This window comes from Nasonia vitripennis (assembly GCF_009193385.2).
Source record: "Nasonia vitripennis strain AsymCx chromosome 2 unlocalized genomic scaffold, Nvit_psr_1.1 chr2_random0008, whole genome shotgun sequence".
Classification (NCBI taxonomy): Eukaryota; Metazoa; Arthropoda; class Insecta; order Hymenoptera; family Pteromalidae; genus Nasonia; species Nasonia vitripennis.
Genome location: NW_022279615.1, coordinates 222,020 through 246,635, shown reverse-complemented (window position 1 = coordinate 246,635; position 24,616 = coordinate 222,020). Strand labels below are relative to the sequence as shown.

General features: G+C 36.0%; 1 protein-coding gene and 1 long non-coding RNA gene across 16 annotated transcripts in view; one reads left to right on the top strand and one right to left on the bottom strand.

Moving 5' to 3' along the window:
- LOC107981239 (zinc metalloproteinase-disintegrin-like batroxstatin-3) overlaps positions 1–24,616 on the top strand; it is a 584,695-nt gene that overhangs the window by 355,868 nt on the left and 204,211 nt on the right. For 13 of the 15 annotated variants that reach the window (XM_032601572.1, XM_031925266.2, XM_031925262.2 and 10 more), the window contains one exon: positions 13,229–13,303. The exons of the other annotated variants lie outside the window; for them this stretch is intronic. In XM_032601572.1, the coding sequence (XP_032457463.1) occupies positions 13,229–13,303 (75 nt within the window). The remainder of the gene's footprint in view (positions 1–13,228; positions 13,304–24,616) is intronic. 15 annotated transcript variants of the gene reach the window in all.
- Positions 1–24,616, bottom strand: part of LOC116416510 — a 277,582-nt gene that overhangs the window by 124,750 nt on the left and 128,216 nt on the right. The window lies entirely within an intron of this gene.

The following is a 24,616-nucleotide window of genomic DNA, read 5'->3' as shown; positions in this document are numbered from 1 at the left end:
AATATACTAAAATCCATAAAACTGTAAAAAAAAGAAGAAAAAAAATATACTTGCTGATTTTGGATCTCTGAACCATAAACTGATAAAATATAAATTTTAGATTCTTATTTTATAAACCACGAACATTGAATCGGCATTTTAGAAACTTGATGGGGTCTTCAACACCTTATAGATTATCAAACCAATGCTGTAACTTTTTCTGTTTTTCTTATAGGGCATTTAACGCGTTATTAAATATAAGTAGTTCTAAATGAACGGAAATTATCGTAGAAGTATTTTGCAATTTTTTTCATTAAGGATAATTGCGATTTGGCTTGTCGAGCGAATTCTGGCCATAAGAAGTCGATTTTGGTACACTGTGCGCCATCGCGCGATCATGCGAAAGATTGAGATGCTAGGATGCAGTGAAATGGGATATCAGGTAGTTAATTAAGAACACACAGGATATAGGGGAAACGAGGTTATCTTTATTCCCTCCAGCGATCATTTCTTCTACATCTTCTTCTTTTTCCTAGTTCTTCTTACGGTTCCGTAGGATCTCTGCCAAGATCTTCTTGCATGCAGCTTGCTCCGAGCATTAATGCGGCCGTTATACGCCCAGGTGGCCGCAAATATAGCATCTCGGCTCTTCCTCCCTCCTCTTCCGGAGATACTCGTACCGTGTCAATGTGATGGATTATGATGATCTTAATCTAATATATTATGATTATCAAGTGGCGCAGCAGCACCACGAAGGCGAGTTTGAGAAGCAGACGAAGCCGCGGCGCTCGCGCTACTATTTACTTCTACGTTAGAGTTCTTTGTTATCTTTAATATATTTTGACTTATATCATGTTTTATTATGCCGAACTATGATTTTCAACAAAAATATTGATAAAAACAGCTACCTTTGATATAATACACGAGTACGTCATTCAAAAAATGCTCAAATCAAATCAAAAAAGTGTTAGGAATGTTAAGTTGGCCGCACAGCTATATACAGATGGATATTGCGTTCTCATCGGTTTTCTGCATGCTCGCTCACATGTAGTTTTTAGTGTCTAGGTGTAGAAATAATTCGGGGGCGGTGTCTAGGTGTACGGGGTGGCCAATGACGAGGTCTAGGTGGTGCGCTTCGTAGTTTTTTGTGTCTAGGTGTAGAAATAATTTGAGGGTAGTGTCTAGTTGTACAGGGTGGCCGATGACGAGGTCTAGGTGGTGCGCTCCGTGGTTTTTGGTGTCAAAGTGTAGAAATAATTCAAGGGTAGTGTATCAGAACGATCAGTGATTTCATTTTATAGTGATAAAAATGTTACAAACTAGTGCGCTACACGCGGCCTTAGGGCCACGGCGGCTTGTCGCCTTGCATCACTTTGCTTTTCGATGCAAGGCGCGCAAAACGGCTTCGCGTTTTGCGTGTAAGACACGACCGCTGACGCTTGGGCTACACGCTTGCCTCGATATTGCCTGATACTCTCGCGAAGCAATAAACTAACGCTTTTGGGCCAGATAGGGCGTGTCACACCGACATCGTTATTTAATTATATGTACCAAAAATCATTTCTAGGGTTGTTGTTTATGTATAAGCGTTTTGAAAAATGTTTGTCACAGAACAAAGTTGTGTTTTTAAAATATCTACAACTTTTACATTTAAGGTTTTATGTAAAATGTATAGCCTAAATGTTTTATGATAAATACTGATTTATTGTTATAAAAAAATCGATTTTGGCCTGTTCTCGAATTAAAAGCATTTTCACGCTTAAGTGTAAATAAGAAAAAGTTGTATATTTTTAAGATCTATAACTTTCTTTTAGAATGCATAGAATTCGAGTTAGATCAAAAAATCCATTTTTAGTGATTTTTGGATGTAACCGTATTCTGTGTATACATGCAGGATTAAGCCCAAAATAAATTCGGCACCTTTCCATTACGAGGAAAGTTCTCACACAAATTTTAAGCACGATTGATAGAAGTCTCTCAGAGATAATCGTGTAACACCAAAAGTTTTATTCAAAAAACATGCAAAAATTGAACAAATTGTGCCCGCATTTTAAAAAAACGTAAACAATCGAGATCAAAAAATTAGTTTTTAGGTTTATGCGAGAGGAGACTCCTTCCAAAATTTTATCCGATCGGTCGAAAATTGCGTGAGTCATCGCATCTCACACATTTTTTGATGACAAAACTATAAGGCACTTCCGTGTTGCGGTCGTGCCTAAAAAGCCATGCTTGAAAGGTGCTAAAGATGCTTATATTTTATTTTTAGGAGAAATATCAAATACGCAAAAAAAACTACTAAAAAGGACTGAAATATCTAAAATAATTAACTTTTAAAAAAGTAAAATGTTAGGCGAGTTTGATATATTCCGCAACAAAATAACAGATAATAAAGAAGTGAGATTAATCAACCAAAGTCAAGTTTATTATATTTAATCATAATGAAACAACAAAATTTTTTTTGGTCAATAAAGGGCTTACTGAACTTGAAGTTAAGTTATATAATGATCAATTAGGAACAACTCTCAAGATACTTACAACGTAACTTGCCATGACTGTTTCATTGTACTTATGGTGTTTTTATGACGTTTTAATACACGAAAAGAAAATTTTAGTTGTTCACCAATAAACAAAATGAAGCGGTCATAGCAAGTTACATTGTAAGTATCTTGAGAGTTGTTCCTAATTGATCATTATATAACTTAACTTCAAGTTAAGACTACGTCCGTCGGCTTGAGCTCAGACTCGAGTTCGCACGCTTCTGGCAGGTCGCTCATAGCCTTCACCTAACAAGCATCCTCCGGTGATCGAGACTCATCGTCGTCCCCCTCTTCGTCGTTTTTGCCATAAAAGATCTTCATTTCTTTGGCCGACCCTAGCTTTTCTACTTTTCCTTTTTTATTGGTCAGCTCGAATGTATTCGAGTCGACTTGGGCCGAAATCATATATGGGTCTATGTACGGAATAGCCAATTATGCCATGATCCCTTCCGCTGCAGAGAACAATACGTGTCTCCTATTGACGACGTCGTCAACCTTGAAAGTTGACACTAGTCGGCGAGCATCCAAAAATGCCGCCTGGTGTTCTTGCGACTCGTCAAACAGGGCCTTTGCACGCTCGTGCAAAGGCCCTGTCTGGCGCGTTACACTCCCACAGCCTCCTACTGTGTAGCCTCTTGATCTTCTTTTCCTTTAAAAGATGCCGGCATTTACGTCTGCTTGCCGAAATTCATCATCGCGAGCGAAGCCCCCGTAGATTCATGCACTACGGTGTTGAGGAAAAACGCTATCTCGTTGAGGTATTCGTCCCATGCTCGATGATTATCTTGAGTGAACGAGGAAATTTCTTTCTTGACCGTGCGGTTTATTCTCTCTACTGAATTCACCTGCGGGTGATATAGCGGCGAGTACGAGTGGTGAATTCCTAGCTCTGCAAGTACTCTTATATTGTCTTGTTCTTGAATTTGGTACCATTATCCGAGTGAAACACCTTGGGTGCACCGAATCTCAAAGTCACTCTCTTCTTGAGTGCAAGAAGTATTGTTTCACCGTTGGCTTTGCAAAGTGGCACGCACTCTATCCATCAAGTTTACAAACCCTGAAAGATAAGTGCGTACTCGTAGCCTTTAGAAGACTTTGGCAAGGTGCCTATGATATTTCCGGCTACCCATTGCCAAGGCCTTTGCGCCATACGTTTTCCCATGAAACCTGATGGCGCGCGCTGTTCTATTCTGCTCAACTGACAGAGATTGCATAGTTACCTTAGGCTGCAGTGATCTGTTATGACTTTAAATTTATAACCTTCGATGTATTGGTGAAACTAACGTATGGCGAAAAGCACTGCCAAGCATTCTCGTTCACTGAATGTGTAATTCCTCTCTGTGGAGGTGAGTAATCTGCTGGCGAATTCAAGTACTTAGTCTTGTCCGTCTATGCACTGCGTCAACACAACGCTGTATCACTTGCATCAGTTTGTATGACAAACTGCTGATCGAAGCACGGTCAATGCAGTACTGAAGCCAAGGTGATAAGAGCTTTTATCGTCTAGAATGCTAATTGCTGTTCATCGCCCCAAACGAACGGCTGATTTTTCTTTGTCAGCCGAGTTAAAGGCTTGGCCAACATTGCGTAATTTTCCGGTAATTATCTATACCACTTTGCAGCTGCGGCGCCAGGCTGCTCGCGTTTCGTCGGTGAGACGTACAAGTGATGCTAGTAGAGTTTGCTTTAGTAGTGGTAGTACGCGGTACTCTTGCTCGCTCGCCAGTACGGTTTTGGCTTCTTTGGAAACTGTCCCAGTCGTGGCAGTTCATACAAGCGGTCAACGTTTGCAGTTCTGGCATCAGATTTTTATGTAAGAGGTCTAGTTGATTTTTCAGGCTTTGTTGTAGCTTTATTTCCTTTATGATGCCTCCCAGGCATGTCACAAGATCGCGCACGGGCTCGTGCACGCCTTGATATTTTCTCTCTGCCTCCATTGTTGGAATAGCCTGTTCGTGCCGTACAGTCTTGACGCCGCCGTATAGAACTCTTACCAGCTTCACCACTCATCTTTGTTGTTCTCGCATTATTTTGCGGCTACGCCTGTAAATACGAATGGCAGAGCCGCCATCCTCTCTGCTTCGGTCATTTGCGCTAGGGTTGAATTTCGTTGTTCCGCGAGACGAGCTAATTTTTCCTTCTTGCTACACGAATTTATTTTAGTGCCCACCTACTCTAACGTACTTGCTTGTTACTTGCAACGTTCAGGCGCCAGTTTGTAACGAGGCAACTGGCCTTGTGCACGGCGGCCACAAAGATGCCGAAGAGTCACCGAGCAGTTGTTATATTTGTTAAACTACTACGCCACGGCTATCGATCGCTAGACCGCATATGGACGTTAGCCGTCAATAGCTAAGTCACTCGCGTATATAAAATGCATAGCGAGTGAAGCTCGCTATGCTTTCTCCGCGTACAGAGTTGCTCGGCTGCCAACGGCGACGACGATGTCGCGGCTATATCCCAGTCCAACCCTGTCAAGTCCGGGAACAGGAGGTAGGAAGGACGGGGTTTGTAACAGCAAAAAGCGCAACTTGTGAATAGAATAGTTGCATATATTGATCACTTCAATTGTTTACAATAGTCGCACGCGTTGCGCGAGAGAACGATGTTCGGTAGACGAGCCAAGGATTCAGCGGCAAGAATCTCGGCTTCAGCGTCTTTATAGTCGCGTGAAGAAATTCGTGAGATACGAAGATGCGAAGCACGCGTCGAGCACAATCTCCGGGGACCAAGGTCAAACGACAGAATCCGGTCGAGGAGGCGTCCCGTTTAGCCAAGCTGCTCCACTCCTCGAAAGGCTCCTGGGTAGCTGCTTCTGGACGTCAAGCTAAAATCGAAGGGGCGAACCATGGGAGTTGATTGCTCGGATAATGCTCGTCGACACAATACGTTTATCGGGATACTTTAGTTTGGTCTCCGCAAGCCCGAAATAGTCTACCTTTACGCTCAGTATTTCACGCGCGCCTCAGCGTATGACTTGACAACACCGCGCTTGCATGCCAAGCTAACATCGCGCGACTAAACGAGCGCGCGCAATGTGAATTCGCGACCGCTTGTTACAGAATAAAGTATTGAAAATACACAGATAAAATACATCATTCCTTATTGAAATTACTATGAGATTCCATATTAATTTCTAATTCTAAAACATTAAAATATTTGTCGTGGAACAATTGAACTTTTAACATAATGGATAATATTTTTTAGTATAAATGTTGAATAAAGTTACTGAAGGGGGGTTGAAGAGAGCTAAGGGGTAACTGAGGGGAGGGGATGAGGAAGGGGGCTTCATGAATAGAATAAAACGCGTTTTTTTAAAGTTTCAACGTTATTTTAAGAGGGGCTGAGGGGGGGCTGAATTTCACCTTAGCTCAAAACAGATATATAATATAATTAGATAATATATATGTAGATATCATAATGAAAATATATAATTAATTGTAATGTTTGTTTAAAGCATCTATTTGATTATTAATTATAGTTTATTTAAAGAAATTTATATTGTATAATATTAAGTTATCTTTCCCTACTGAAAAAACTCGTGTAAGTGATCTTTACATAATAGTATATTTCGATACAAGGGCGCAAAGAAAATTATTATATAAAGATTTTTGTCATTTTATAATCACTAACAGATAGCTTTAAAAAATCATCTTAACCAAATCTGCAGATTACATCTTGTAATATGCATAAATACATACAGCATTCGTCATTTTATATTCACAAACAGATCACTTTAAAAAAAAGATTATATCTGCACAAATAATTATTTGCAGCATCCCTTTTATCTGGAGCAAATCTTAAGATCACCTCTGATGATGTATGTAAAATATACATATGTATCTATGTGACGCATATGATTTATAAAATAATTTTTTTTTTTTTTACATGGCATTTGGAACTCGAAAGTTCATCGCCTCATCTACGCAAGCCTTCCACGCTGCCCTATCTTGTGTCAACCCCACCCAAGATGCACCTCTCCGATCGTCACCCACCCGTCCTATTTCTACTAGATCCGCTTTTACGTTGTCCTCCCATCTACGTCTAGGTCTACCTAGAGGTCGCGTTACCATCGGCCTGCCCTTCATGACACGCGCTGCCGTACGGTCGTCTCCCATTCTCGCTACGTGCCCTGCCCATCCCAATCTGCGCGATTTTATTATTCTGTTAATATTTGGTGACGCGTACAGATTGTGTAACTCATCATTGTGTAGTCTCCTCCATTCCCCGGTTTCCTCATCTTTCTGCGGCCCGTATATTTTTCGCAAGACTTTATTTTCAAATACCCTAAAACGGTTGTCCGCCTGCTTAGTGAGAGCCCACGTTTCGCACCCGTACAGAACCACCGGCAGTATTATTGTCCTGTATATTCTTATTTTAACGTTTTTAGACAACAGCCTCGACTGAAGTAAATTACTCACGGCATAGAAGTAAGCATTACCCGAATGGAGTCTCTTATTTATTTCGACATTAATCTCGTTTCTATCATTTATGGTCATACCCAGATACCTGAATTCGCTAACCTTTTCAAAAGTAAAATTCCCAACTCTGAGATCTTCCTCCCCTCTGCAGATGCCAAGCTTATCCACAATCATGTACTTTGTTTTTGATTCACTCACTTCTAACCCTGTATACTCCACCGCTTTTATGAGGATTTCCGCGTTTCCTGCTACCGTTTCCCTACAATCCCCCAGTATATCCAAATCATCTGCGTAGCCTAGTATCTGCGTTGTTCCATTAAGCGTTGCGCCCAGCTGGCTAACCTGCATTTTTCTAACGGCATACTCTAACGTTAAGTTGAACAGCACCGTAGAGAGCCCATCCCCTTGTTTTAAACCATCGCGTATCATGAAGGGTTCTGATACATTACCGCCTACTCGGACCTTTCCCGTGCTTCCGTTCAGATATATTTGAATTAATCTCACGAGTTTTTTCGGTACACCGAGAAGTACTAGAATTTGATACATTTTGCTTCGCTTAATAGAGTCGTACGCTTTTTTAAAATCTATAAATAGTTGGTGTATCGTTTCGCAAAATTCCCACTTTTTCTCTAACAACTGTCTTATGGTAAACATTTGATCGCTCGTCGATCTGTTGCGCCGAAATCCGCACTGATAATCTCCTACTATATCTTCCGCGAATGGAGTGAGTCTAGCTTGTATTACGTATGACAGAACTTTGTAGCACGTTGCTAAAAGTGAAATACCCCTATAGTTATTGCAGTCTGTCTTATCCCCCTTTTTAAAAATCGGTATAATGATAGATTCTTTCCAATTTTCGGGTATTGTTTCATTTTTCCAGATTGCACATACTAGTTTATAGATTTTGAAAGTGAGCTTGACGCCCCCATATTTGAGTAACTCAGCTGGTATAGAGTCATTTCCCGCGGCTTTGTTGTTTTTTAGTTTTTTAATCGCTGCCTCTACTTCTTGGTAGCTCGGTTCCTCCACGTGAGGTTCAGCAGTGTGAATTTCGTCCCCTAATTCTTCGCTATTTTCGTGCACGTTTAATAATTTATCGAAATAATTTTTCCACAGCGACAGTAATTCGTTGTCATTTGTTACGAGGTCCCCGTTTTCGTCCTTCATCAATTGCGCTCTACTCCTAAAACCCTTTCTGATGGCGTTAATCCCTCTGTACATTTCGCGGGGATTATTTTCCTTACTGTTAGTTTCTATTCTCCTAATAAGATTCTTTTGAAACTCCCGCTTCTTATTTCTGTAGATCGCGCTCGTCTGTTTCCTTACGTTAGAATACTGTTTTACGATCCTATCGCTTCTATTTTGTAAGCTATCTAATTTAGCCTTTTTGCGCCTTTCAAACCAGAGTTCGCACTCTTCGTCAAACCATGGGTTGCTCTTTGGCTTTTTCTTTTTACCCAGTACTTTGTTCGCGGCCTCTTTTACCGTTTTTTCGATGTCCCCCCATAAGCTATTCGGTTCGTCATTCCCCTCCGGCGATGTGTTTGCTTCTTCAAGTGCCTGAAACCTGTTATTAATTTCTATCTGGTACCTAATTCGCTCTGTTCTATCTCGTAGTTTCTCAATATCGAAGCTTTCTACCTTGTTTGCCCGCTTACTATTTTGATTCGCTACTAGTCTAGCTCTTAATTTGGCTACTACTAGGAAGTGGTCCGAGTCGCTATCTGCCCCTCTGTAAGCCCTTACGTCAAGAACATTAGTATGACGTCTTTTTTCAATGAGGAAATGATCAATTTGGTTCTGTGTGGCCCCGTCCGGCGATGTCCACGTTGCCTTGTGTATGTTCTTGTGCTTAAAACACGTAGTTTTGATTATAAGATCTTTTGCCGCCGCGAAATTTATGACCCTAATACCGTTATCATTGCTGGCTTCGTGCAGGCTTTCCTTACCTATAGTAGGCCTAAACATTTCCTCCCTACCTATTTTAGCATTGAAATCGCCTAATACTATTCTTGTGTCGTAAGACGCGAACTGGTCGATTACCTGCTCTAAAGTTTCGTAATAGAGATCCTTAGCTTCTTCTTCTTTGTCCTCCGTAGGACAGTGTACATTAATAAATACATATCTATACCATTCCCCTTCGATAATGATGTACGAGAGCCTATCATTGACGGATTTGACACTTTTAACCGAATGTATGATGCTTTTGCTTACGAGAAATCCGGTGCCTAGAGATCCCCCACTCCCGGCCCCATACAGGTACGTGAAGTTACCCGATGCTAGTACTCCGCCATCTGGCCACCGCGATTCGTGTATTGCTACCAAATCTAGATTGTACCTATCAGCTTCCTTTACGAGTTCTTTAAACGCACCTGCTCTGTATAGACTGCGAACATTCCAAGTTCCGACCCTTAAGTCCCTTTTGGTTCGGATTTGATTTTTTTGAGCCATGATGTTATGTTAAACCCGCGCGCTTCGGATCCTGTTCTGATCGCAGGTGAGTCCACCGTTCTAGAGGTGATAACCCCCATACCTCTCTAGAACTAAGTATGAGAGCTTTCCGACTTTGACGAGGACAGTGTCAATTCGTCGTCAGACACACTACGGTTTCATTCTCGCATCCTAACGCCCCCCCCCTGCAAGGCAGCGCGCCTTCGCTGGCATCGTTATCGCGTAAGACCAGGTGACGAATCATTCTACACATCCCCTTTCGGGGCAGTTGTCATCGCTCCCGCATCCTCCTCGGCAGCAGGATTTTTGCCCATTTTTGTAATGTGTGATGAAAGAGATAGATTGAGAGATAAGAGTTAATGTGAAGTGTTTTTGTTGTTGTGGTGCTTGCGTAGTGTTTCTAGATGAATGCGTTCGACAGTGTGGGCTCATCACACCCACGCCTGTTCCTATCGGCTGTCCGCGGCTGCTTATTCAATTTATTCGCAGCTAACCTCTTTCTCAGGGGCTGTTCCTCTATCCGCAACCTAAGGACGCGCTGTGTAGTGGTGATAGGCACCCACCCGTCCGATCTGGACGACAACGCCCAAGACCCGCTTAGGGTAGCGGCATTGTAACAGGATTTATAAAATAATTCAGAATAAAAATACGAATAATAGTACATTACGATACGTGTGACTTAAATGGTTCTTTTTTACACGGCGCAGTTAGCACCCGAGCGTAGCGAGTCAAGAGTATCATATACAATTTTATAGCACAGACTGCTAAAATCCGCAAGTCTCGTCAATTCATGATTAAAGTAGTCCTTATTTGCACTGTGAGGTTAGCGCACGAGCGTAGCGAGTGTGATAAACAAGGTGCAAAAAAGGACTACTTTAGTCACAGATAGGCATGACTTAACAGCGGATTTTAGCCACACTGTGCTATAAAAAATTTTTTTAAATACTTTAATAGTCAATATATTATTCTATTCTGTTTGAACAGATTTGTTCTCCTTTTCACATTGGTTAAATACAATGAACTGTAAGTACCATCAATAGTCACAATACAATTATTGAAAATTAGCATTTTACTGGAATTTTCATCTGGTAGGTCTGGTGTGTAAAGTCAAATATCTGGATGATACAAAACTTATGATCTTGGTATGCAAAATTGTATGTGCACAGTTCCATTGCATGTTAATTCATTATTCAAATCAGACTTTAAACTCTTATTCCTTGTTGATTTAGATGATGGGACTCGATGAATTTTAGTTTGGGTATCAACTTGATCATTCTAATCTGTCTTAGCAGAATTAGTTCTAGCATCGTGTCCTTGATTTTGTTCGTTGAGAGCTGTCTCTTGCAATCTTCTGACTTTAGATGGAGTTTCAGTACCAGAAGTTGAATCTTGAATTGGTTTCGTAGCAGGCCTTTTCATGATATTAGAGGTCGGTGGTAGGTTCTCTTTATCCGGATCAACTTTAGTAGACTTAAATTTTTTAGATAACACAATTCCACTACTTATCTGTTGGAACATCCTTTTTTTATTTTTCATTAAATTAGTGATGTATCCGTAAGCTACATTTCCAGACTTCCAGCCACCATGCCTCTGCAGCGTAAGCAGATCTGCACCGGCATCAACGAGTAAAGTTGCAGAAGATTGGCATTAGGTAAATTCAAATAGGAAGCAATATCTTTAGGCATGCTGCCAATTTTGTTGATACCGATCACTTGGTTCGTACAGAATCCTTTGGAGTATTTAAAAAAGAATCTGTCAATCTCACAATTAGCTGGTCGAGAAAAAATATACTTCATGCAAATATCATATAGTGCACCGGTAATTGTGAATGATCTTGGAACAGAATTCTTGGTCTTGATAATCTTGACTAAAAGAGCATCTTCAAATTTTAATACATTCTCCATCGTCAACTCCACAAATTCTTCTCTTCAGAGAGCATCAGCTATGCCAAAGATGAGTACTACCTATAAAATGTTATCAAAAAAGATCATATCACATAAATTAACTAAGATCTAAGTACACTAATTTCTCTTACCTTTTCACATAAATATTTACTATCTTGTGCTTGGCTCAGAAACTTTGATATCTGTTCTTTCTCAAACACAGCTGACTTTTTTGGTATATACCCTCTGCTCTGTTTTTTAAAATAATTTGTTAGCTTTATGTATTTACTCATATCAATGTTATCATATGCATTGATGGTGGTTTTCAACATAGAGTATGTTGACCAAAGGCTTGTACATGTATATCTTTTGGAAAGCACAGCGAAGTAAGCTATTATCACATCTTCGCAGAAGGAATTAGTTTTGTGGTCTCTACGCCACTTCTTGAATCCATTATATGCAATGGAATATAATCTCTTAGATTTATCAGGTAGCAAATCTAGAGATATTTTTTGAGCTGCTTTTCTTATTTCTTTAGAAACAATTTTATTTGTTTCATCGCTTAAATCACTCTCAGAATCTATAATTTTCACAACTTCAAAAACTTTGTTCATATAAATACGTATATTTACAAAATATACACTAAAATAAAAAAACTGAATCTAAGAATAAAGTAAATCAAAATACAAAGGCAACTGAAGGAAAATTTATTTCAATAAAGTAAAAAAGCTAACCTCAAATTCAACTAAATGCTAAATGATACTAATAATTTTAACCAAATTGAAACTAATGATTAAAAAAACTGAAAAAATGACAATATATGTAGGTACTTTGTACATACAGAGTGTAAACACAGTTTGTATCATAGCTTTACATTTTGTATCATAGCTTTACATTTTGTATTATAGCTTTACATTTTGTATCATAGCTTTACATGACGTTATCGATGTAATCTACAAACACTGTCTGACGCGCATGCGCAGTACATCTATACAGTGATATGTCTGCGAAAGTTCAAATAGCGATAACGATTTTTGTTTTGTATTATTTTTCGTATGTGGGGGAGGGGCTTCGATCAAGCTGCGTAGCATAAACCCTACGACGCCTTTGCGGGCTCACGTGTTTGAGGACGAGCACGTGTGGCAAACTACGCTACGGGTCAAGCTTCGCACAGCCTGCAAGAAGCCATATAGCTATAAAACTGCATATTGAATTCGAGCAAATAATACAAAGTAGCTAATAATGGCTTATTGCTTTTTAATATTGGAATTGAATATGCTTCCAAATGAGAATACTACTTAAAGTAATATCATTCCTTATTTCTTACACTGATTCCTCTGTTTTAAGTAATCTCATTTACTCTTATGGTGTAGTATTTTTATGGTGAATTTGTGCCATTAGATAAATAAATATCGAGATATTGAATATAACATATTTCTTTCAGCAATATTTTCGATTTAAAAGGATCATTTTTCTCAGTGCTTGGTTATATTTTTTTTGGAGCAGTTTACACCTAAATAGCAGTTTCGAAAAATTCTGTTGGACTTGAACATATGCTTTAATGAGGCTATGTGTTTGAATCAACTCAACTATGCAGATAATGTTTACAAGACCTTTTGATTGAACAAGATTCTCACGCTTTATTAAAATAATAAAATTAGTCAGTCTATGCTTCAATACTAACAAGTTAATTCCGTGCACCAGAAAAATCATTTAAATTATTGATGGTTTTTAATTTGTTAGATTTTACTTTTTGCCGAGACTTTGTTAATATCTAGTACTTATAAATCATTCGGTAGCGAATTAACAGTTGTAATACCTTTATTATAGCTATTTTTATCACTGACTTTTTAGTAAAATGATACTTTTATACTTAGTGACACTGGTTTAATTTTAAATGATTTTTTTTATGCATCGTTATAATTTATTTATTAGAATATTTTTTTTATTATTGCAGTTCGACAAAAGAAATGGCAGTACAAGAGCAGAAGTTGTACATGATATCATTCAAGTAGCAAATATAGCCGATTTGGTATGAATATATTTACATATTTATTAATTTAATCAATAATTGTTTGCAAAGAAATGTTGAGATATGTAACTATACTCTTTCAGTATTTCCCAATTATTATTTTCTTGTAGTAGAGTCTAATTCGTACTGAAAAATCTCATGATTCCCTGCAGATAATGTCCAGGAGTCAAGATTATGACTTTGTGGTCGATCTCGGCGATACTTCCCCCCTTCATCATGGCCCTTCTACCAAATAACGTAACATCATTTTTTTATCGCGTTAATTTTTGGAAACCGCTGTAAATCGAAAACTAAGCTGTAAAACTTCTTAAAAGAAAATAGGCTGATTGAGTATGATAAGAACTACTTTCTGTACAAATATTGAGATATTCCACTAATTATTTCCTGAAAAAAAAATCGATAACTAAAAAACCTGTTTTAACAAACCGTAATAACTAAAGAAAAAAACTTAAATCCTATTAAAAACTTGGCTACTGTGAGCCAGCTAAGATTAGCGGCTGATGCGGGTAAAATAAAGACAAGCGTATTGAACCCAGGATTTTAGTTATCAGTGAAGCGATAACAAGCTTGAGATTGGTTAATTTCTACAATGTTATGGGAATGACTTTAAAAATGTATAACACAAAACCGATGAACGATAATCTAATTTATTTTTAATAAAAAAATAAGAAATATCATTTACTTCCAGATGGATATTTACTGATTTACTCTTTATTGTGTCAATTTCGCATATACATACGGGTTTCGACTATACGCCTTTCTTATTACAAAAGAAAATTATGCGTACACTCTCGGTGGACTCTGGGTGGTTAAAGTAGATAGAAACACCAATCAACGCCACCAGAAAGTCCAAACCAATCTCCAGGATTATTTCTGGATAGTTAAAGTAGCCAGAAACTCTAACCAGCACTGCTAAAAAGTATAAATACATCTGCAAAGTCGTCTGCTGTAAGTTGAAGTAGCGAGCAAGGCCAATCCACACTGCCCAGACAGTGTAAATTCAGGTTTAGTGTCGTCTCCATCTAGTTAAAGTAAATAGCCAAGTTTCACCCTATTGAAAAACCTTATATGAGAATCAGATGAGAATCAAAAGTGATTTTGGCGTGATTTTTAGATGAGAGTCAAGTGAGTCTCTTTTGATTCTCACTTGATTTTCATATTCTCATCTAATTCTCGTCTGATTCTTATTTGATTCTCATCTTACCGAAGTCGAATGTTATTTTGTCAAATCTTGATTTAGATTTGTAAGGAATTTGTGAGGACTTGTAAGGTTAGTAAAAAACGAATAATAATTAAAATATAACAAAATAACATTTGGCTATCGTCAGATGAGAATCAGATGAAAATTAAGTGAGAATCAAAATGAGACTTACTTAACTCTCGTCTGAAAATCACGCCAAAATCACATTTGATTCTCATCTGATTCTCATCAGAGGTTTTTCAATAGCGCAGACAGTCTAAATTTAGAAAAAAGGTCGTCCTCTGGTAGTATAACCAAAAACGCTAGCCTACACTAGTTAGGTAGTGTGTCCAGGGTATACATACATATTCCACCTCTACATATAAAAATAGATCACACAATTGCATTGTTACACATTTTATCTTACTGCAGACAAAAGAATATATGATAACTGCAGACTGTTGTAGATTCCGGGAAGAAGTTAATTCTTCTGCGCACTGCATCTAAGAAGAAAGTATCAGCATCTTTATCCGCCTGTATCTAGGTCAGCACAGTAATATAGAAACAGCAAGAGTACTTTAAAAAGCATAACATAACCAAGTGAGAACTAATGGCTGCTGTTAATACATATTGTCCTTTTTGACAGCACTACGTAAAAACTGACACACATACACCATATGTTCGCAACACTTTTTATACTTGTTGTTCTAGGTATTAACAAAAAACCGCGAGCGAAATCGCCGTGAGCGAAGAATGCTTAAAAACCCACGTCATACGCAGGCATCGTTGCAGCACTTTTGATGTGCAAACAAACACTGTTGCATCCAGTCGTTGTTGCGAAAAAGTCAAACCGAGCAAGACATTTTATGATAAGTAAAAACCGGAAGACCGCTCTAAACGTCGAAACACACACGGCAGGTGGCTCCTTGAACCTTTCACCAGTCGGCTGCCGGATAGATGCACACAATGTATGTGCAGTTGTTGAGCTTGCCTCGCCAGAGCCACGGCCAGAGCCAACGAACAATTATTTGGCGTAACTTAGATGATAATAAAACTATTTTTTTTTTTTTTTGTTCATATTTGTTGACCTTACTGAAAAGGCTTCAGTGAAAATCAGATGATTTCCAGGTGATTTTCAAGGGAAAAGCGTGCCAATTCCGTATTTGATTAGCAGATGATTTTTAGGTGAAATGCATGTGACCTCTTATTTTAAAAACCCAATTTTTTTCGAATTTGATTAGTACATGATTTTTAGATGAAAATCGTGTAACTTTTTATTACTTTAAAATATTCTGTTTTGAATTTATATTTGCTATAATTGAATAAACTTTTTGAATATTATTATTATTATTATAATTTTTTTATTATAATGGTTCTAATGCTGAATTGTTCGCATTTGCTATTTCGAAATAATTATTCAAAAAGACTGTTGATATTTAGTGATAAATTTTATCGTTCGCAAAGATTAACAGAATCTTTTTGAATATTATTGGTTATGTGAGCATCATCAACCCAAGTCCCAGGATGGATATCCATGTAGAAAGTTTGTATATTTTAGTAAAAGATAATATTCATATGTCAGAATTAAATAAAGCGGTTGAAATGCTACACGAATTTGTAGCTAAAAATAAGAAGTTCTTTAGAGAAAATGTAATGAGTTACAACACTGAAAGAAAATGGTAATGCGGGACTTCGATTTTTTTGGAATCCCACACCTCCATTTATAGTTGAAGTGTACAAACTCGAAAATTAAAATGTGAGGACTCCACAATGGTACTGTAAGACTTCAAAAATATGTTGAAATCAAACAAGCCCAGATTCGAGTCGCTATACTTCTAATTCGGTGCCGCGGCAGTTCAATGACGCGTTGAGCGCTCGGAGCCCCACAGCGAGAAGGCGCAGCATCTCGATAATAGGCGTCTCAGACGCTCATCAGTAGAGCTGTGTTAGTACCGTGTATACGAGATGCTCTTCTCTCATCGGCTCGTTTTCACGAGACTTATTTGCACTAGTGTAATACACTAATATCAATAATTATTAATATACTATACATGTATATTTTTCAGGTATTTTTTAAGAAAAGATTACACTGTTACAGTAGTTTGAAAAATAAATAAATAAATTTGTGCATGAGTAAGGATTTGTAAGTATTTTATTATTAAATATCATATTTTGATGTTACATAGGTGTTTCCTTTAATTTGTGTCAATAAACACGGTCCTATTTTAGGTAATAATTTTACATTAAAGACTGCGTAAGGTTCATCATGCACAACAACTTTATATGCATAATATTTCCAATAGAAAAAAAAGATTCACTACGTGACTTACAAGAAAGTAGATTTCGTTATTAATATAAAATCTACTATTATATTAAAGTGCTTCATGTAGCTCATGTATGCCGTGAAGCCATTCACATATTTTCTCAAGAACATAACATCTAGTAGTTACCCTGACACCTGGACATCATCTATGAGGCGGATATAATTCTGGGTCTTAAAATTGTTGGGCCTTATAATTTTGGGCCTTGAAAATTTGGGGCTCTAACATTTTTGAACCAATTCCGATTACAACCGATTATCATAGACACAAACGCTAATCCGTCAAAACACGATAACATTTGCACCACTATAAGAACCGATTAATCACGATCTCACAGTATTGTTTAAATACTGATTGGGACCGATTACGATTACAACCTATTATTACCAAACTTAATTCTAATCCCTTATTAAAACACGATTACATTTGCACCACTATAAAAACCGATTAATCCCGATCGTACAGTATTGTTTGAATGATGATTAGGCCCGATTCCGATTACAACCATTATTACCGTATAGGGTTCAAATTACAAAAAAAATCAATGGTTAAGACCGATTTTTTCAATTAAAAGAAATCTGGGTTTTACGTATTCGGACCGACTTCCAATTAAAGCCGATTAATACCAATTAACTAGTAATCGTACTGCTCGATTATCTCAATTAAAATTGATTAGAAACGATCAAAATGGAATCGTCATTAATAGGATCTAATTGATCATATTTAGCAGGGTAACTTATGCGGCGACAAGCCATTTGGCGTGAGTCAATTTAAAAATTCTATTGGCAACATCTTTTTGTTATCATCTTTGCATGAATCTACACTTAGATACTCTCTTACATCGCCTTGCATCTTATTTAAAATGTAATGATTAATTTTTAGTACATCATCGTTTTTTGGCGCTAAAGTTACTCTTTTGCTAAGTTTATTGGCATTATAATTGTTAAAGCAATCTCCATAAATTTCCATAATTATATCACTGGTTGATAATAATTCTGTTAAAAGTAAAGTTATATCATTGTCCATTTCAAATTTGTTGGAATATTTTCCATCTTCAATTTTTAATAGCCATTGTTTAAACTATTTGTCACAGTAACTAACTCTTATTTTATCTTTTAAAGTCATTATATGGGAGTTACTCCATAAATGACTATTTTTCACACAATTTTCCACTCTTTCCATGTTTGACAACAGGTAGTATTTGTTAGAGGTCACCAGATACAATCATTAATTTGCCACCAAATTCAATGTCATTATTACATAAGTCTTTGAATAATTTATCCACTGCCTGAAAAGCATGTTTTGATGTCATTGTTATTTCATCCCAAATTATGATTTCTACATTTCCAAGATTTTTTCATAATATTGAACTGGAAGTAATTTTGCACGTTGAATCTTTATTTATATTCAATAGTAATTTAAAAATTACAAGTGAAGTTCTTTCATTTATTAATAAATTTGCTGCTATACCAGTCCGTGCTATAGGTGAAACACTTAATTTTTTTTATTTGAATGAGTGATAATTGTCATTAGTATGTAGCTTTTTCCACTACCTTCAGGTACATCAATAAAGAAACACTTTACTTGATTAGCTTTATTAATGACACTATTTATTACTGCATCGAAAATTTCACGTTGTTTATTCGTTAAAGAGCTTGTATTATATAATGAATCATTTTAATTCCATTTGTTGCATAAAATTCTTCATAATTGGTTTTCATAACATCAGAAGTTAGCCAGTGTATACCCGTGACTTGTTAAAATAGAATTGGTATGTTTCAGTGAGATATTTTCACGTATTTCTTTTATATAGTAGTTTATTCAATTGTTTGCTTTTGCACTAAAATAATATTGACGAAAAGTAACAGCAAGCTAGAATTTACTGTAAGAGTGTCTTTTTATAAAATAAATAAATACACAATAATTAAATGATTGTCTGCAAACTTTGAATTAGTAAAAAAAATTAATTAATAACAGTTTAATGTTGAATAATAAATTTTGGGTCCATAAGGTACTGAGCGGTCGTAGCAGGATTAGGTAGAATACAATACACAAGATATTTTACGTTTATTATAAATGTGTGGCATGAAGCCTTTAATCGTTTTATTATTATTCTCACGCAACTATGAGAATTAGTATCGAACCAAAGCAGTACAAATCAATATGTCAATATCAACAATATACTCGACGATACAGCAGAAGTAATAACCGTAGTTGTATTTATTATTTACGTCTAAATAAGAGAAAAGATATCATATTGTAGATCAGGAAACTATTTGATTGTTGATTGAAGCTAAGTTGAATTATATGTCTAAGTGAATAGCTATAATAATTATTAATATATGAAATGAGGTTAAATGTACGATAAACAGTCATGTATTAGAGAAGAACAATAATTATGTTATGTTGATTTGCGATTGAACGAACTTAACAGGATTGATGAATTGCGCGTGAAATTTGAATATTATACTTAAAATATGAATTTTAAGAATTAAAATAAAAGGGCTTGTTTGACCTTGCCTATAACACAGGCAGGAGCCTGGCTTTCAAACAGGTCTTCTAGATCAAACAAGCTAACGTCTATTGTAATTAGAAAACGAAAATATTGTAATATGAAACGGTGTTATAAATATATAATTTGGTTACGTGAATGCTATAGGAAACGTGTTAAACAAAGATTGAAAAAAAAAATGAATGAACACGTTGATCTCGTGGTTATTACTCTGATACGCACGAGGTGTTAATATGCCGTAGTTAGTAAGAAAACTAGATTACGTTTGCGTTCATGGGAAAACCGACTGGGGGTCGACATAGCCGGCCCAGCCGGACAGCGCACGTCTGTCTTTTTATAACTCGTCGAATGCAGAATTAGTATGTTAATATTAAGTGCAGAGTTTTTTCCAGGACTGGATGTAAACTCCCCGGATCAGTTCGTATTGAATATCCCCGGGTGCACACTATTAGTAAAAATTTAATTAAAATGAATTGTACAAAGTAAAATGTCCTGCAGGACTGCTAGTGGTTCTGCAAGCATACATGGACAATGGCTTCCTCTGGATCACTCGCACACGTGGCGTCTTCGCATTAGAATTGTGTAGAGTGATGCTGCTGCTTAGAGGAATGGAGTCGTACTGCTCGCGCTGGAGCACTCGTGCCGCTAGCGAGCTGGAGAGACGCGATGCTAGAGAGAGACCGCATGATGCGCGCGAACGCATTTACATTTACACGCGTACTCAGCACGTCGCTGTGGGGACGCGCACGCGCTACTAGAGAGAGAGAGAGAGAGAGAGTGCGAGCCTCCAGTGCCGTAGCATGCGAGTTAGCGCCTGCGGTAGTAGATCAAGTTTGTAGCCAGCTGCTTGGGCTCCCCACTCTTCAGGCATGGTCTTACTTGACCGTTGCAATTTATAAAGTTTTTTGTAGCTTGATTTTTTTGTAATTAATGTTTTTAACGTGCAATTTTTTTATATCACAGGTCATGAGTCAAAAAGGTCGGTACAACATATAGTCAAGCAGTAATGAACTCAGTTGAACACCAAATCATCTACAAGTGTAAGATATATATTATATACATATATATTAATCTTTTTTTTTGACATACTTACGTTTTTCTTGTTCACACACAGTGTAACTATATGCAAAGTATTAAATATTTGCTGTTGCGATAGCAATCATGCTGTTTTTTGATAAATTATGATATTCTAGGGCGCGTATTCAGCTCTTCTTTAAATAGAATATACTTATCGTAGAGTCTAATATGTGATTATAGCCTTACAGTTTAGTTCAGCTCCCTGTTCATTTTGCTGGAAATTAGCGTTAAGCACCTCTCTTTCTGCCTTTCTATATGTCACACACATTATTTTAGTTCCTTTCAGAGCTTTTTCTCAATAAAATAAACTGTACACTGTAGTGTATACATGCATGCTTGTAATATATGCATGCATTATTTTTCAAAACTCCATTAAGTATTTATAAGCACAGTTTATATTTTTTATATCACGCAGATATGTAATTTACTTTGTCGTATATTCTCACTTACACTAAACCTCAAACTCTAACCAATGTGTATGTAAGATACTCTGAGATAAAAATCCACACTATACGCCTGTAAAAAGCTTGTCCATGTTTCCAATGAATTTACAATTAACTTTTGCATGCATAAATGTTTTTGAAACTATCTTACATGCGCATGAAAGGTTAATAATAGAGTTTGAGGTTCAGTGTGCGCATGAGTTGGAGTTATAGGGTGAGGGTCGACCACGAATTCCAGCCAAAGACTCATTAATTTACATCCTGTTATAAGTCTTCCTCGAATTTTAAGATCTTAAACATCAATTTATTTCATTTTACATTTATGAATGCATATATTTATTATTAACATAAAAACAATGTATTTATGTTGAAGATTTTGATACTCGGGGAAGACATATCAGGATGGGTGTGAATTACTGATCGTTGCGAGTCTTTGTCTGGGATTCTAAGTTGACACGTACACAATACTTAGAATTTTACGTTTATGCATATGTATATTTATTAATTAGATCAAAAGAAAGACTTGTGTACACGTGTTAACTCTAACTTTCTTATGAATGTATCTTGAATAATAATTTTCAATTGTATTTTTATAGCAGCTACCTCCAAAAAAAACAACTGCTTAAAAAAACTGAAACGACTACTGCGGTATAGTTATGAACCTATTAGTTAATGCATATATGCATAAATCTATATAAAATAAAAAATATTCTTCAATAATAATATTTTATAATGGATTCCCGCAAAAGTACCACTGGCTGATATACAAAATGTAATAAGGTATAGAAAATCATATACTACAAATACTACAAATTGTATTAAAAAAAACGACAATTTTTTTTAATTATTTTTACAGAATAAAGCAGTAAAAGAAAATACTGCCCCGCTGTTGAAGAGAAATGTTTCATATATGCCAAACGATGATACTCCATCGAAACGAGTAAAAGTATGATACAGCAACAAATTTTGCAAAAGTAAACTTTTTTTATATTCAGATTTACAGTTCAAAATAATACAAAAAATTTCCTGTTTTTAGGTAACAAATGTTGAATCAGTGCATCCATTATCAACGTGCAAAGACGAAAGACAGAAAATAAAGAGAGAAATAGAATCCTTAAAAAAAAATCAATAGTTATGAAGTACAGTTAGCAGATGCTAGAGCACAAAATGATTCTATAAAGAAGTAAAGGATTTGTACAAAAAAAAATATCAACACAAAGAGATTGAATACAATGCTCTACTGAAACTTAATCAGGAGTTTCAAGCTTCCATGATCGAAAAGACCAGAGAAATGCATGGTATGGTGTGTATATATGTATATATTTTTTTTACGTACATATATATAATTGAATTAGTACTAATAATAATAATAATTCTTTTTTTTCCAGAAATGTATGAAAGACTTGCAGATTTCCAAAAACAAGTACCGCTTGGATGTAATTTCCCTGCTTTTGGTATTTTACGAACAACTGACAATGTGATAAAGCTGTATATATGTACATTATTTAACCCTAATTTTTATTAATGTTGGGTTTACGGTGGCCTTATCAGTTTCGTTAAAGTACCTGTTTAATTCATGTACTTATTGTTTTTGTTTACAGAATCATATACGTCATGATATGTGGGTATCAGAAAATAAGAACACTGGATTCAAAAACAAATCAAAGACACCATTACAAGCAGCAGCCAACATTACGACGTTAGTTTTTACAATGAACTACTATCAAGTACTAAAACAGGCTTCAAAAGCAGAAGAAATGGAGTCGGAAAAGAACAATGTGGTACATTAGACCCCGTAAAATTAGCTGTCTGTGAAGTTATTATACAAAACTAATTATTAAATTCAACAGCATTTTATGATTTATTTACATAACAATTATTTTTTAGCATTTTATAAATACTGAATGAAAATTGAGTATACTCCCGTAACAACGGAAGATGCTAAAAATTTAGTTGTTGATATGACGAGATACAGTTATTATGCAGGTAGAAAAATTGCAGATCTTATAGACACCTTCGACAAAGAAGCTGCGCAAACCAATGAAAATAACGATTATCAGTAAAAAGAAGATTCAAAAAGAAAAAGAAACAATTGATTCTGATAAAGAAGGTTCGAATAGCAATCAAAATTCTGAAGAAAGTGATGAGAGAAACGAAGAAGAAAATGATGACGATAATAACGACAGTACGACTAACAGTAAAAACAATATTTAAAATGAAAATGATATTATTGATGCTGAAAAAGAAGGTTCAGATAGTGATGATGAAGAAAGTACTGGGAGAAATAATGAGAAATATGATGACAATAATTCACCAAATGACTACGATCAAGTATTTGCCAGTTATGAAAAGAAAATTAATGAGCAAGAACAAGATATTAAAGATGATGACTGTACGACACATGAAGAAATTGAAAATGAGATATCTAACCAAGAAGATCAAGCGGCTGATCCGTTATTTATAAATTCCGATGACTTTACAGAGGATGGAAAGTATTTAGATTATTTACGGACATTAAGTCCTGTATCTTCTGTGCTTGATAATGGTATTGGTGAATAATCATGTGCAAACTACAGATTTGCACATGGCGTATTAAGTATAGAAAAAACGTTCTAAATGTGTTCTGCATTTTATAATTTATAGGATAATGTTTATCAAAAGACTGTTAACTAATCAATAAAGTTCTAAAGTATTTCGTTTCATTTGTAACATTGTAAGAGCAGAAAAGCTGTCTCTTGCAATATTTAAATATTTATTCTTTTCGTAGTAAGAACAATTATTTCACGTTTTAAATGTGTTCTGCATGACATAATTTTCTACAAAAAAAGTCTGCACAGAAATCTGCAGAGATCTTTGCAGAGATCTTAGCAGGGAATTTGGATTCTCTACAGAGATTTATCTATATGCACAAAAATCTGCAAAGATCTTTACAGGAATCTCTGCACATTTTACTGCAGCATTAAAAAATGTCTGTAGAGAATCCAAATTCCCTGCTGAGATCGCTGCAAAGATCTATGCAGATTTCTCTGCAGACTTTTTTTGTACGAGTTAAATAATATAGAGCAAGAGACTATGAACTAGTCCATAAAATTCTAAAGTATTTATTTTAATTTGTAAGATCGCAAACGCAAGCAAGCAGTTGGTTGCAGTTGATATAATTTGTAAGAAATATTGTTGATTAAAGAGACAATATAAATCTAGTCCATAAAGTATTTTGCAACTTAATTCATAAGATTGTAAAAGTTTATAAACAACCAATTGTTTGCTATTTATTTTCATAGTTAAAACCGATTATTTAACGTTAGTAAATATGGTTCCAAAGTATTTTGATTACTCGTTGCACTCCAAATGTCGTGCAAAAAGTTTGTTTTTGCATATGGATTTGCGTGTGCAAAATATCCTTTTTCCGCACTCTAATGAGCTTATGAAGTAATGAATTCTTTTCATTCCGTTAATTGTAAGGTTTCGATTATAACCGATTTTAGCAGATTCCTTCCTGCTAGCCAATGTATTCAGAATAAAATTCATTTAACAAAATAAAATATTTTCAATTAAATCTAATTTGTATTGATTTATTCAAATTTAAACTGATTTAAACAGATATACGAGGCAAAGATTGTTATACATTATTTGGTTATAATTGTGATTCTTAATCGGAAGTATTCCGATTAAAAGCGAATAAACGAATTATAACCTATTAAAACCGATATGATGTATTAAAACCGATTACATCCAATATCTAAGTCCTGTAGTTTTTTTTTTCTGAAATTTATTTTATTA